This window comes from Suillus paluster (assembly GCF_016628075.1).
Source record: "Suillus paluster strain FC165 chromosome Unknown EDB91scaffold_40, whole genome shotgun sequence".
NCBI classification, from domain to species: Eukaryota; Fungi; Basidiomycota; class Agaricomycetes; order Boletales; family Suillaceae; genus Suillus; species Suillus paluster.
Window position 1 is genome coordinate 219,048 of NW_024537600.1, and position 12,714 is coordinate 231,761.

The 12,714-nt window shown below is 48.4% G+C and overlaps 3 protein-coding genes across 3 annotated transcripts; 2 read left to right on the forward strand and 1 right to left on the reverse strand.

The window, feature by feature from the left end:
• Nucleotides 1-3,077: 3,077 nt before the first annotated feature.
• On the forward strand, nt 3,078-3,633 carry EDB91DRAFT_1204316 (uncharacterized protein; the record flags this gene model as incomplete). Its single annotated transcript, XM_041320690.1, has 2 exons — nt 3,078-3,475; nt 3,535-3,633. The coding sequence occupies exons 1-2, from the start codon at nt 3,320-3,322 to the stop codon at nt 3,631-3,633; spliced, it is 255 nt and encodes an 84-aa protein (XP_041175548.1). The 5' UTR covers nt 3,078-3,319.
• A 2,269-nt stretch (nt 3,634-5,902) lies between these two features.
• EDB91DRAFT_1143143 (uncharacterized protein) lies at nt 5,903-8,115 on the reverse strand (the record flags this gene model as incomplete). The annotated part of the gene is made up of 6 exons (XM_041319076.1): nt 5,903-6,042; nt 6,109-6,604; nt 6,669-7,112; nt 7,156-7,356; nt 7,482-7,518; nt 8,108-8,115. 5 exons carry the CDS (start codon nt 8,113-8,115, stop codon nt 6,146-6,148), a joined length of 1,149 nt encoding a protein of 382 aa, XP_041175549.1. The 3' UTR covers nt 5,903-6,042; nt 6,109-6,145.
• Nucleotides 8,116-10,709: 2,594 nt separating this feature from the next.
• EDB91DRAFT_1294302 (uncharacterized protein) lies at nt 10,710-12,031 on the forward strand (the record flags this gene model as incomplete). Its single annotated transcript, XM_041324894.1, has 3 exons — nt 10,710-10,979; nt 11,031-11,150; nt 11,210-12,031. The coding sequence occupies 3 exons, from the start codon at nt 10,710-10,712 to the stop codon at nt 12,029-12,031; spliced, it is 1,212 nt and encodes a 403-aa protein (XP_041175550.1).
• Nucleotides 12,032-12,714: the final 683 nt, after the last annotated feature.

Here is a 12,714-nt window from a genome sequence, read left to right on the forward strand (position 1 = left end):
CGCCTGGAAATACGTCAACATGCGAAGTCAAAGGGATTCATGATGCACAGGCGGATATAGCACTCCTTCGATACGGACTCCTCATCCTATGACGTTGGTGTGAGTTGGCGAAAAATAGTGCGACGCCACTTGCCTAGTTTTTCACCGATGATATCATTTGCTTACCGGCCTTGTCATTGTTAGAATGAAAGCCAGAGGTTTGGCTCGCGATTTCGGTCATAACTTGGAAGACCAGGAGCGAACAGTTGGTGCTAACAGCGCACTTGTGATATATCCGGCGACAGTCGATCCTATCTGCATATGACACTGTAGACCGTAACAGAGTCTTGAAAAGCATCTCGAATCGAAATGGGCAAACGCTGGATTTACATAAACAGACGACTGTTTGTTGCAAACATCAAGTTATAATCTTCTATCAATACTATTGTCCGGTACAACAGCATGGCGCATATCACTTATCAACCAGCGGTGTGTGGAGCAGTAATAAAGCTTGGAAGCGCACTTCATTTCAGCCAAAATTACAGTATTGCATCATTGGCCTCGCTCGAAGGCTCCTTGTGGCTCCAAGATGACATGCAGCCTGGAACGAGCATCCCATAGTTCAAACTCGAATACGAAATTGCCCATGTCTCAAGCGAAAAAGAATCAAAAACATAACATGGGAACAAGAAACAGACTCACGAGGACCCACAGTCCGTGTCATTTCAAGGTCCATGCCCCGGAAGAGAAAGCTGTCGCCTCCTGCGATCTTTCAATGCCATCTTCACATAGAGAAAACTGCCACCAGCAGCTAGAATGAGGCTACCCCAGCCAAGAGCCTTCGAAGGAAACAAAGTTTAGGGTGTTAATTACAAATGGCTTCTGCTGGCTACTCAATTTGTACTTACCATGCGTCGACTTAGCATCACTGATTTGATGCCACGGAATTCAGAGCCTCGCAGAAATATTTGGTTATTTCAGAATCTGAGCAGCCGGTGTGTGTTATCGAGGGTCGAGTGTGTCACAAACGAAGGGTACATAATAATAACGGCGTGACCAACTTTGAACCAAATAACTCGTAAGTCATGCAACAAAGTTGAGTTTCCATGTCTCTACAGGCAATCTGCGGGTCTTCGAGCCCCAAAGCCAGTGTTTGACGACAAGGTTTGTTTGATCCTGCGAGGGGTAGTACTCGTCTTGCACTCGTCTGTATATTTTTACTCACTCCGAGTGGTTGAATTCCCTAGTACGTAATGTGCGAGGCGTAACCGATAAAACAAGTGGACGATGATTCAATTCAACGACCCATTGATTTAAGTTTGTTTGATCCTCATGCGGGCCCCCTAGGGTATGTAGTAAGTTTCCCTCACTCATGTACTGCTGTTTGTATGTAGTATGGGGCACATAGCAAGTGCCAATTCTCCATGGTCGAATGTGGCCAGGTGGTCGGGTCAATGACGCTGTTTTCCTTACAGTATCATAGAACACCACACTTGAGCGTTTGAGCAATAAATCGCGCCAAACGGCTCTTGGCGATTTCCAGCGGTCGACTGGTCACTACTCACGAGCCCTTTCTAAAGGAATTTGTCACACCCTAGTATGGAATTAATGCGCTATTCTCAGGAACTGGGGTACTGATGTCGGCGCTCTTGCCAATCAGACCTACATGTGCAATATACTTACCCCACGCTCCTCGGTAGGCGATTGTTCTAGACGTCTCGCCCTCCCACCCTCATCTTGGCAGAATTCCTTGAACATACACTCACCTCCAGAAGGCTCATCTAGGTTGTGATAACAGAGCATGTGATGACCTTGTTCCTGGTTGCTACGGCTGCACATGTTCACCACTGGATACGGTGTCACTACCCCGCTTACCGCAGATACAATCAGTCCGCAACCTTCATGGTAAGGTTCACATGGTACTGTGGGTCAGGGAAGCCTCTTCTGAACTTGCTTCGTGTCCGCTGAGTGACAGCTTCTATGGTTTGATTGCAGGTGCATCATGCGAGCGAAGAAAGATCGTGGGCACCATCGCGCGCGCACACCCCATTCGCTGAGGTTTTGCCAAAGTTATTGAAATTCCCGATAACTTGATGGGATTAGCACCTAATAGTACTTGCTCGGTTACTCGGTTGCGAAACAAGCTTCTGCTTATTAAAGACACGTTGGCTTGTCCCCCAATCCCAACCAGCCAAGAACAGATCGCGGCTCGGAATGTTCATCAGATCTGTGGCATTTTCCTTCATAGCTTTCGTCACTTTTCTCACAAAGGTTCTCGAAGGCAATCCTTGGTTCCCGGCGACTCATGTGACCTCACGTTTCGTCCGATGACGGTGCCGGTTGCTCGTTATCAACCGAAGTTCTGCTCCGCGCTTTGTTCTGAAATTATCACTTTCGATTCCGTGGACACTGCGAAACCGCCAGTTGTTCAGGGAATGTTGCCGACAGATGCCATCAAAGGTGAAGTTCATCTACCTTATCTCCGCAATGCATTTAAGAGGAGAAATATCATGAACAAAGGGCAGTCCTTACGCGATATGATCTGAGTTCGATGCGTCATGCACCGAAGTAGGTGAGATTGGTTGGGTATATATTGTGACCGGAGCAAAAGATAGAACACTTTGGATCAGCCCGTGAATGTGGCTCGACAGCTATGTCGTCACCTTGAGTGAATCAAATCCCTTCAAATCCCAGCCGCGTCATCACATTTTGGCAGGCTTGTGAAGTTTCGCGCTAGGTCTAGAATTCGAATACGTTACAGTCCAACGCGTTTAAATGGAGTACCCGGTATTCATGACCATTTTTATAGTTGGTGTATTTCTTCTAGCTCTAATAAATTTATCAAGTCACATCCAGCAAAGAGAGCAATCTATTAACTCTACGAGTTCGCGTTCATGCTTTCGCGTCGGTGCTAGTGAGATGTCATCCCTTCAGTGAAAAGGTTGTACCGATGAACTATTACTTAGCACTCCCGAATGACGTCGGATACCACTAGCGCGGGTGACATATGCTATATTGGGAAGCGATCGCCGATTTGATTGTGTAGAATTTCGTACATAAAATATGTTCAAATGTCTTTATTAACCGCTGCTGTCACACTAACGTAATATATGTTGATGTCACTGCTTTGGGTCGTCACAATCTTGCCTTTCTTCCCGTCAGCTATAAATGTTGTCACGACTCTCCCTAACCATTTGACGATCCGATCCCTACCCTGGCACCAATCAAAAAACTCTACGACTTGTCTCTCAATATATAGAGCCGTCGTTCTCTCTCATCCTTTACCGCTTCCTCACTAGCCATCATTCAGTCGTCTCATCCTTCTTCCTCTGCTAGCAGTATGCCTGGCACAACACCATACATTGGCAATGCTACAAGAATATGGGAGATTAATGTGCACTGGAGCCTGTACTCTCAGTGCGGAATTTGGGATCCTAAAGGTCGTGGCGTGGATATATGGGAATGCATTAGAGCCCGTAAGTCGCCACTCTCCTTTGTGTCTTCTTAGCAGTCCTCATGTCTGCCCCTCTAGATGACTCAACCCAATATACCCAGGTTTGTTCACCGTCTTGCCTCGTTCTCTCCTTTCAACAATCTCACCTTTTTCCCCAGCCACCAAACGGTCTTTACTGGCGCTACATCGCCCGCCGGTGACCAGTTTCATGGTTTCAGTGAACACTGCCATAGTACACACCTTGGCGCCGTGATTCCATCACGTTACCAGTGTTGGAAAATCTGGTACCCACAGACGCCTAACTGCGTCATGCCACCCTCCTCAACGTCGCGAGTGAAGGCTATATATCTCCCAGGTCTAGGAGAGACACCCTTGGTCACGTCGCCTTCAAAGAGGATGTGGAAGGTCATGTCATGAATGACACGCATTTTTACGATATTACTCTTCTCTATATTTTCTTTGGCTGGTCCCACTTCGTTTTGGTCTTATCCCCTCCCCGTTTCTCGATCTATTTGCATATTTCTATTGGGTCTTCATAACAAAAAACACTTACCATAGTGCATAATGTGTTTCATGTATGTCCTAATATCCACTGATCTTTTGAGAGGCGCGCATACAGGCCTCCAGACGGACCATAGAAGGAGGACAATGTCGTTAATCCGCTACAAGCCTAATTTGTGCGTTCCTGGTTGCAGGAGGGCACGGGAGATATGTGCCTCCGTTACCAGGGGCAAGGTGCGTGTGTACTAGGTGAACGAGTGTCAGACCCGTTTTCATTTGTCAGTTCATGTGCCGGCCGCGTATCATTGCCTCGTAAGTAACAGTAACTGGTGACTACCATAGCGAGGGGGCGCACCTCGAAACACATCATGTTATTCATACTGTAAGCCTCATCGAACACACGTGTGCATATCCGGCCAACGGCTTCCGATCAAAGTGAAGGCTTGTAACGAGGTGCGCCATCAGCTACCATCAATCGAAGGGGGAGATATGGGACACGGATACAAGCTGTTGAAGCAAATCAAGTAGAAGCACCCCCCCAAGAATCTACGAGCGCGCTGTTGCAAATTTTGAATACAGATGAGTCGAGGAGTTATTAATATTAATGTCACTGCGCGAGTTTCCATCCTGCAGAAGACCAACGTGTGGATTAGGTTACTTCCCGATTATTCGACAAAAAAATAGCGCCACGCATTACCGAACGTAGAAAGCGCCTATCAATTTCTCCCCACCTGTCGCCGGGGTTGGCAGGAAAGCCCATATCAAGAGACGACGATCACTCGAAAAAGGTGTCCGATCAGTCTGGCTGGCGCTAAATTCAGCGGTAGGCTCCGCGAAAGACGCAGCCCTCAAACTGATATCCCCAACCATGAAACGCACAGCAATAGTCTTGGTCTATCGACACTATCGGAAACCATATTGCCTGCAGAGATGATATCATGATAAGTCTTGATAGGGTACGATGTGCCAGGATCGCTGGTACGGTCTTGCTAGCTTGAGGATGTTGCTTGGCCTTCTGCGATCGAGAAGTTGACGGATCGGAGCACGAGGGATGGTGATAAAGGGTTTTCTTATTCCGCTTTCATTTGTTCCGTAGCCCGCGCGTTCTCATTCTCCGAGTCAGTGACTATTTCCCTCTGCCTCCTGGTTGATTCTTGATAGGAAACTACAGATGAACCTGCCGCTCGGTCATTAGAAAAGCTGCGACTCTGGCGATGTATCAATGCGTGTTTTTGTTTTTGTGGTTCGCAGTCCGATAACTGAACGACTTAACGCGTAGCAAGGCATCGTTAAAGTAAAACAGAGCTCACCCGCTGGTGTTGACCACTATGATACGTCATGGCACACACAGCATGTGTACTGTCTCCGTGTGTGATAAGTAGTACACGTTCAAATCTGCCACTCCCTAACCTTAATCAGCGACAGCGTCGGAGGCATAACTTACGATGTATATTTAAGCTTTGACACGTTGAAGCGTGCCGCGGGGTGCATGCGTGGTTTCAACATCTGTATCAGATACTGAGATAGGCAATAAATAAAACCAGATCGGTGGATGGCCCTTGAGTACCAGCACCGGTCGATATGGAAATAAACCCACGGGTATGTGCGACCCGCAGTGAAGTTGGCTCATTTAACTTGCGAGAAAATTGTGCAACCGACCGCATTCCACTGACTAGCCCCAACCTCGCAGGATGGCCCTAGCGTAGAGCGTCAGTGCATTCATATCTGGGCAAATATGCAAATACTCGGCCCGAAGATGTTTGGAAGCTCTTGCATGGCTAGGTGAACGAGACTATGGCGTCACGAACTCATCAAACCGTGTCATGGAACAGGCAGGAATTTGCAATAGACGCATAGGACTCCTTATCTATTCTTGATGTGATAGCGTCAAAAGTGACAGGCGTCCCCTTCAGCGCTAACTCGTCGACTTCCTTTGTCACGATTGCATGATGCGTACGTCACGCGGTTCTGCAGAAAATGTTATTTACGGCGAGGCTCAAAGATAACGAGAAGTTATCAATTTGGATCATTCAAAGGATTGGTAAAGTACATTCGGATCTTGATACAAAGAACAGCAGACGCTGGAATTATTTTGAACATGGTATTACCTAGAGGGGGATGTGAAGTATGAAAGCAGTAAGTAAAACTCGATGTCACAGGAGGTGGACACGCACTTGACAGAGCTGATGAGATCCATCACTGATCACTTGATCACACCGACATCTTCAAACCTGGCACCATCTTAAGGTATTCCGCGAGGTGTGACTTAGCACCCTTGCTGCGGTATATGGTGAGCCTCTTGAGTGGGCATTTGGAGCGAGTAACGAAGGATGCGAATTGTTCGTGTGGCCAAGGATCTCTCTCCGGAAAGCAGAAGCAGATGACCAGCTCCTCCAACACTGGTAAGGTTAGGGCATCAAAAAGACTACCCAAGCCAGCGCGGATAACCTTGATCTCAAGTCGATGGATACTGTGGTTCGCCGTGTGTGCCAGAGGGAACGGCTCTAGGTCAGTCTGCGGCGATATATTCGCACATATGCAGGAAACGCTGACTCGTTGCACTTGCGTGCAGAGGCCGATGGCCTGCAAAAATGCAGCACTGCTAACCAGTGCGAACTGTATCTTCAGTTCCAAAAGCTGATGCCAAGGTAAATCAATTGAACGCAAAGACTGCAGATCGTAGGCCAGGGATTGCAAGACCGCAGGAACGAAGTTGTGGCATTGGGCTGGGTACGGAGACCAGGAAATTTGCTTTGTGGAAAGTGACCTGAAAGCGCGACAGAGACTGGACACAGTTGTCCAATAGACCTTGCACATGAGGTCCATGCCACCAAAGGTCAGAACATTGGCTCAAGAAAGGTCGGAGCCACTGTATGGAAAGAGGCTCGTTCCCATCTGAGAGGTCCACATCATGCACCACACGAATGGATAGCGGGACACTCCTGGCTTTCTCCAGCCAGCACTTGTACGCGTCACTACCAGACATCTCTGCTTTGAGTAGGGATATGCTTAATGATGACCACAATCGAGGAGTGGACAAGGCAACTGCTCGCCACTGACGACAAACCCTTGTCAAGACCAGTGGGCAGTCGTTCGACGAAGGCGTGACATAATTTCTCTCGGGAAGACACCGAAGGAATATCTCTCCAAGAAGCTCCGATGGTAGTAGGCGGTGTAGCTGGAGATTCTAGCGCTTCGTGGAATGCCAAAGACTCTTGCACAAGAGCTCGTTTCTCCTTTAGTCTAGCCTGGATTACTTGTAATTTGTCCAATGTGTGGTTTAGAAGGTCGATGTGGTCGTTGAGAGCTGCAAGTTGTGACTTTTGCTGCGTCACGACAGCATGAATGGTTGAGACCTTGTCGGATGGGACATGACTGGTGGAGAGATGATGAGAGAACGATGCCGGCGTCAAATCAGGTAGCTGAACCAGAGCATCAATCCTAAATCAAACGAAAATAATTGGAATTTTCCATACCGATAAGATGGGAGACTGGGAGTAGTATGAGCAATGATCACGCCATCGCAACTGATAAGTAGCAAACTCACCAATGCTTCATCCAGCAAATTATTCAATGAATCGAGACTAGTCATCTACAAAATTGCAACGTACAAGGCGGTACGATATTTTGCGATATTTTGCGTGAGAGGTGCAAGCGACTCAGGCGCTGGTTCAAGTTGGTGTTAAACAGGCGTTGAGTCAGGTGGAGGTCGTATAACCTATAGAAGACTGCAAGTTCCGTCGTTTATTGCTTCGCCAATGCGGTTTTGTTCTGCAGTGCGTAGCTGGCGGATCACTGAATTCTGGAGGGTGTAGTATCATACACACAATAGCTTGCCATGTGGCCCACGCCCAGGCTGTTCTCTGAGTCGCACACTGAGTAACGTGCCTTAAGACAGGTCACTGAACTCTGTCTCCCTTAGCCAGACCTATAGAAGAAGGAAGACAGTCGTTCCTTCTAACTGAACACTGGCGATAACAGTGGTGGGTAATATTTTGCTAAATCTTTGAATAATGGTCCGTGTCCGTTAGCTGGCGCGCAGGAACTTTCGCTGCGAGGACACCGTGTCCACTGACAGAGCGGCGGCGTGTATCTCCCCAAGAATGATACGCGGCAAGATACTTAATTACCATGCCGATGTAAGTATTATGATCCACCTCACTGCCCTTGCACTACCCCATGGTAAACTACGCTGAGTCCTGACCCTGTCTTAGGTGTTGCGGAGTAATCATTTTTTGGTCTCTTAAAGACGCTCAATTGCCATGGCTCTGTCTGTATCCAAAGCTCTGCTTGGTTGTCTCGATCGGACTCTGTCCCGTACGATCGGGCCCAGGGCCTCTCAACAACACCAAGGTTCCAAGAGTACCGCTATATTCGCACAGCAGTCACGGTGGATCGCAGTCTGATATTAGCACATGGTGCGTCACTTTAAAACATACCCTTAATCAATTTTCCCTGCAGGGTTCGCCGTCGGTTTCCCGACGTCTCGGAAAAACCTAGGCGATCAATCGATGCAGAACGTTGGAGCGGAAGAAAATGTTTGAATACCGCCGAGACACTTTTGAGGGACAAAATTCCACTTGGGACTCCGTAAGTAGACTGTGACATTCATTAAGCGTAACTTCTTCAGCTGCATGTTGAACTTCAATCAATGTTTTAGGAACATCAGGCGGACGTATATCATGCTTCCTATCATATTACCTCCCTTTGATTCTCTCTAGTGGATTATCGAGGACTCGGTACCAAAACGGAAAGATGGGATGTCACATCATTCGCCGCCTTTCAAATTTCCAGCTTTGACTTTCACCTCTAATCGACTTGCGACCTAGTGGCCTTTTAGGATGAATATGCTGTAGTGCGGTATGCCGCATCACGATTCTCGAAAGGAGAAGAAGGCTTGTATGTCGGGCCTTCAAAGCTTCAGGTTTGGTGGGAGTGACTATGCTCCATTGGAGCAAAAGAACTTCACGTGCATCCGATCGAAAGCCGTTCTTCTCATACAGAAGCATGGTCTCCGAATGTGCCTGCTCATTCTGATTGGTCGGTAGCAATACTGGCTGCTTTCTTGGACCCCGACGCGGAGTTGGCATACGGGTATGCTCAGACTTTTTGTTTTGCCGCGGGAAACCAGCCAAACTTTGATTCATAGCATGTTATGGTTTCATCAAAAATTTATTATGCTGTAAATCAACTAACTGACTTGCGTTCTGTGCGTTCCGTGTGTGGAGTTTCGTCCAGGGTTGTCCTCGTTCTGGTATTCGAATTGTTGATCTTCTTCAAAGCCCCATGACATCACCCCATGAGCGGGTCTCATCGGAAGTGAGCGAAGTATTAAAGTGAGGTCTCCGTTGGACTGGGGGTTCCACGGACAGGGACTATGCACTCGGGGTCTCCACGGCCCTTTCCATAGCTTATGTCAGCACGTAGAGTAGGCTCCAGAATCCAGTGTGTCCGTAGAGTAGCATCACCACCATTTGAGGCTGTTTTCCATTGCTCTAGGCTGAGGCCACTGGAGTGGCAACTCCAGCTAGTGTGAATGCGAACTGTGACCTGGTGGAGTGGATTGACTCTGACTACGACATCTGCCACTGAAGGACCCTTGCTGGCTCCTGTCGGCTCTACTGGTCTCTACTAGCCCCTGCTAACCCTCTACCTGATCACCCCCTGCTAGGGGGTGATCCACTCCATCGCTGACCCTGCTCCACTGTTTCTTTTCTTGTTATCCTATGAATCCCAAGAAGGGGAAAAGTGCCTGGCAAGATAGGAGTGAGCGGGAGGCTTGTTTGCGTTATCCAAGATTAGATGATGTAACTTCTTCAGCTACGGTCATAGGCCCAGACGATCTGCACTAAGAACGAAATGACGAGACCATTTGAAGGTCAGAGTGAATGCGCCAATGAGGTCGGCGATTTTTGAAACGACAAGAAGGCTAATGCTCGTCGACCCAATGCAGCGGCTTGGACAATAATATCTCACCTCGCGCTTGAGCAGGAGGGATCCGGATCCGCGTTCGCCGGAGGTGACTAGATTTCCCCTTAGATTGAGGTTTACGCCGCTCTAGTATTCCGGAGGAAGGTTTCCTGATATCCATAGGCTTCTCACCGATTTGATCGTTAGCCAAACGTTGGCCTATAATGTTCTCGTCTTATCACATATGTGCACTGGCGCGCGGTTGGTGCTACGTTTGAGGGAATCGATATCTGGGTATGATCATCTGACACTTTGTGAAGGCTGTTCACCCACGGTACTGGTGATCGGGCGGTGGAACTTCGGAACTGAGAACTATCAAACCTTGTATTCCAGTTCGCAACGAGAATAAAACTATACATACCTATTGAGCAGACCAATAGGATACAAGGTTCGACACGTTTTAGGGTAGACGCGGCAGAACGCTACCAGCGAAGGTATTGACAGCCGGGTCCACATTGGCTGTGTCCGGTACATGGGTAATGGACAAAATAGAGCAATGCGACAGGATGTCATTCACAAGACTGGAACTCCTGTCCTGGCGCCCTGCTGTCGAGCGTGCAGCACAGCATCCACTCCCGGATTGCGTTTGGTATTTGAGAAGAATAATGTGGGAGAGGCGAAACCGTCTAATGAACTGTGATGGTCCATGATCAATGTTTAGAGCCTGGACAGCAGCGTTTATTTCCCAGTTTGTTTTGCAGTTAGTTTCTGTATGTGGCGTGGCAACAAGTGACGGTCTGTGTGACGACCAGTGACAGTCTGTGTGACATCTGCGTCGGCTCTGATCTCCAGTTAATTATTATTCATGGCGCCGAGGAAGAAGCCTACAGCTTCTGCGAACAATGCCGCAACTTCAAGTTCTGGCTCGTCTGCTCACTGGACCGTTGAAGAGACCTCCCGCCTCATCGAATATCTCATAATTCATCGTGCAGAAGGTGGAGATGGCGTCAATTTCAAGCAGACAACATTTACAGGTGCAGCAGATCATCTACTGGAGCCACCAGACGGCATCGCGAAGGAGAAATATGTAGCAAATAATAGGGATGGGCTGTCTTGTAAAAACAAGTGGAACTCGGTATGTGTGACCACTCTACCCAAATTGCGCCAGCTGATTACATGCCGCCAGTGCAAGAAAAAGCATGCCGCTATTGTCGACATCAAATCGCAGTCAGGCTTTTCGTGGGATGACGAGTTGGGTGCGAATATTGGTCCAGCTGATGCTGCACGATGGACAGCATTTGCAAAGGTGTGTTTGCAGTGCGGCGATATGACTATCATCTGCCAGCGGTCTAACTATTTTTCCAGACACGTCCTGATACAAAGCCATTTCGCAACAAAGGCTGGAAACACTTTCATGAGGTGGACGAGCTCATGCATTCGCAACTCTCATGTGGCACCAACTCCTTTCATGCTGGTCAAGAAACCTTCGAATCTGGACAGGCGACTCACGGCGATAATCCAACTCACGGCGATAATCTGACTCACGGCAATAATCTGACTCACGGCAATAATCTGGTGGATGAAGAAATACCTGAGGATGTTGCTTTGAAGGATGATGGGCCTGTTGACTTGGTGCACGGTGACTTGGTGGAGCAGGTCGCAGGTGTTGATGGTGGGGTGGCGGTTGACAGAGAACCATTGGTGGTGGAGGGTGACGATGACGATGAAGATGATATCATTCCCTGGGAAGCAACTCCTCCACCAGTTCCTGTCAAGCGCAAGTTCATAGCTGCGTCTTCGATGACTCCATCACTCACGGCTTCTGGGTCTGGCACCTCTGCTCCATCATCAAAACGCCAGCGCGTCAGTGGACCGTCAGCAGCGCTCTATGCGATCAACGATCAATTTGCTGAGTTCACCGACGTCTTTCGCACAACTTCACAATCACAATCCTCATCTACCATCACACAGGCACTGGTAGTATTGTCACCTCAGCGCAAGCAGGCAGCCATGCGGCGTGCACAGGAGCTAGAGAAGCACCTCGACGATGATAGTATGGCGGCGCTTATTGAAGCGTTTCAGATGGATGTCAGTGCCGCTGATGCCTATATGGTCATGCTTGATGACGGACCGAGGAAGTCTTTTGTCAACCGAAAAATCAAACATATTAACTGGCAGGTTCTATAGTAGCTAGTGTAGACTTTGCAGCATCATCTACTGTCCCACTGCATTCTGACAAGCACGGCAAATTCTAGTGTAGTCCCCCCACATAGCGGCTGCAATATTATCTCTGTTCTCGGTTGCCTGTTGCCTCTCTGCACGGTCGGCTGGCCCTTCAGCAAGATCACCTCTTGGCTCACCCGGATCAAGGTCAACAACATCTTCATCGGCAAATTCTTCTATTTCTATTGGATCGTGAATCCGGATGAAGTTGTGGACAGCACAAAGTGCTGGGGGGATTCGGGCTTGTGTCGACATGCTATATTCTGGTGGGTGCACGAGTATGACGAACCGTCTCTTGAGAACCCCAAAAATTCGCTCGATGACATTTCGAGCTTGTGCATGCCGAAGGTTGTAGATTTCTTGGGATGTTTTGGGCCTGTCTTGCATGAGAAGATTCATTGGTCCAGTCATAGTGAATGTTGCTCACCGAACGGCAGCTCGGCCCCATTCAGCCAAGTGGTATCGAACACTGCAATATGGAACGAGAAGTGTGCTGCATATCCCAAACCCTGCATCTGCAAGATAGTACCGTCCACGTGGAATGTATAGATCAGTGAGTCGGGTGTTATTGTAGAGAGTCGAGTCTGAGGTCGATCTGTCCCAACCACTGAGAATGTACTGGAACCGGAGATCAATGGAACAGCAGG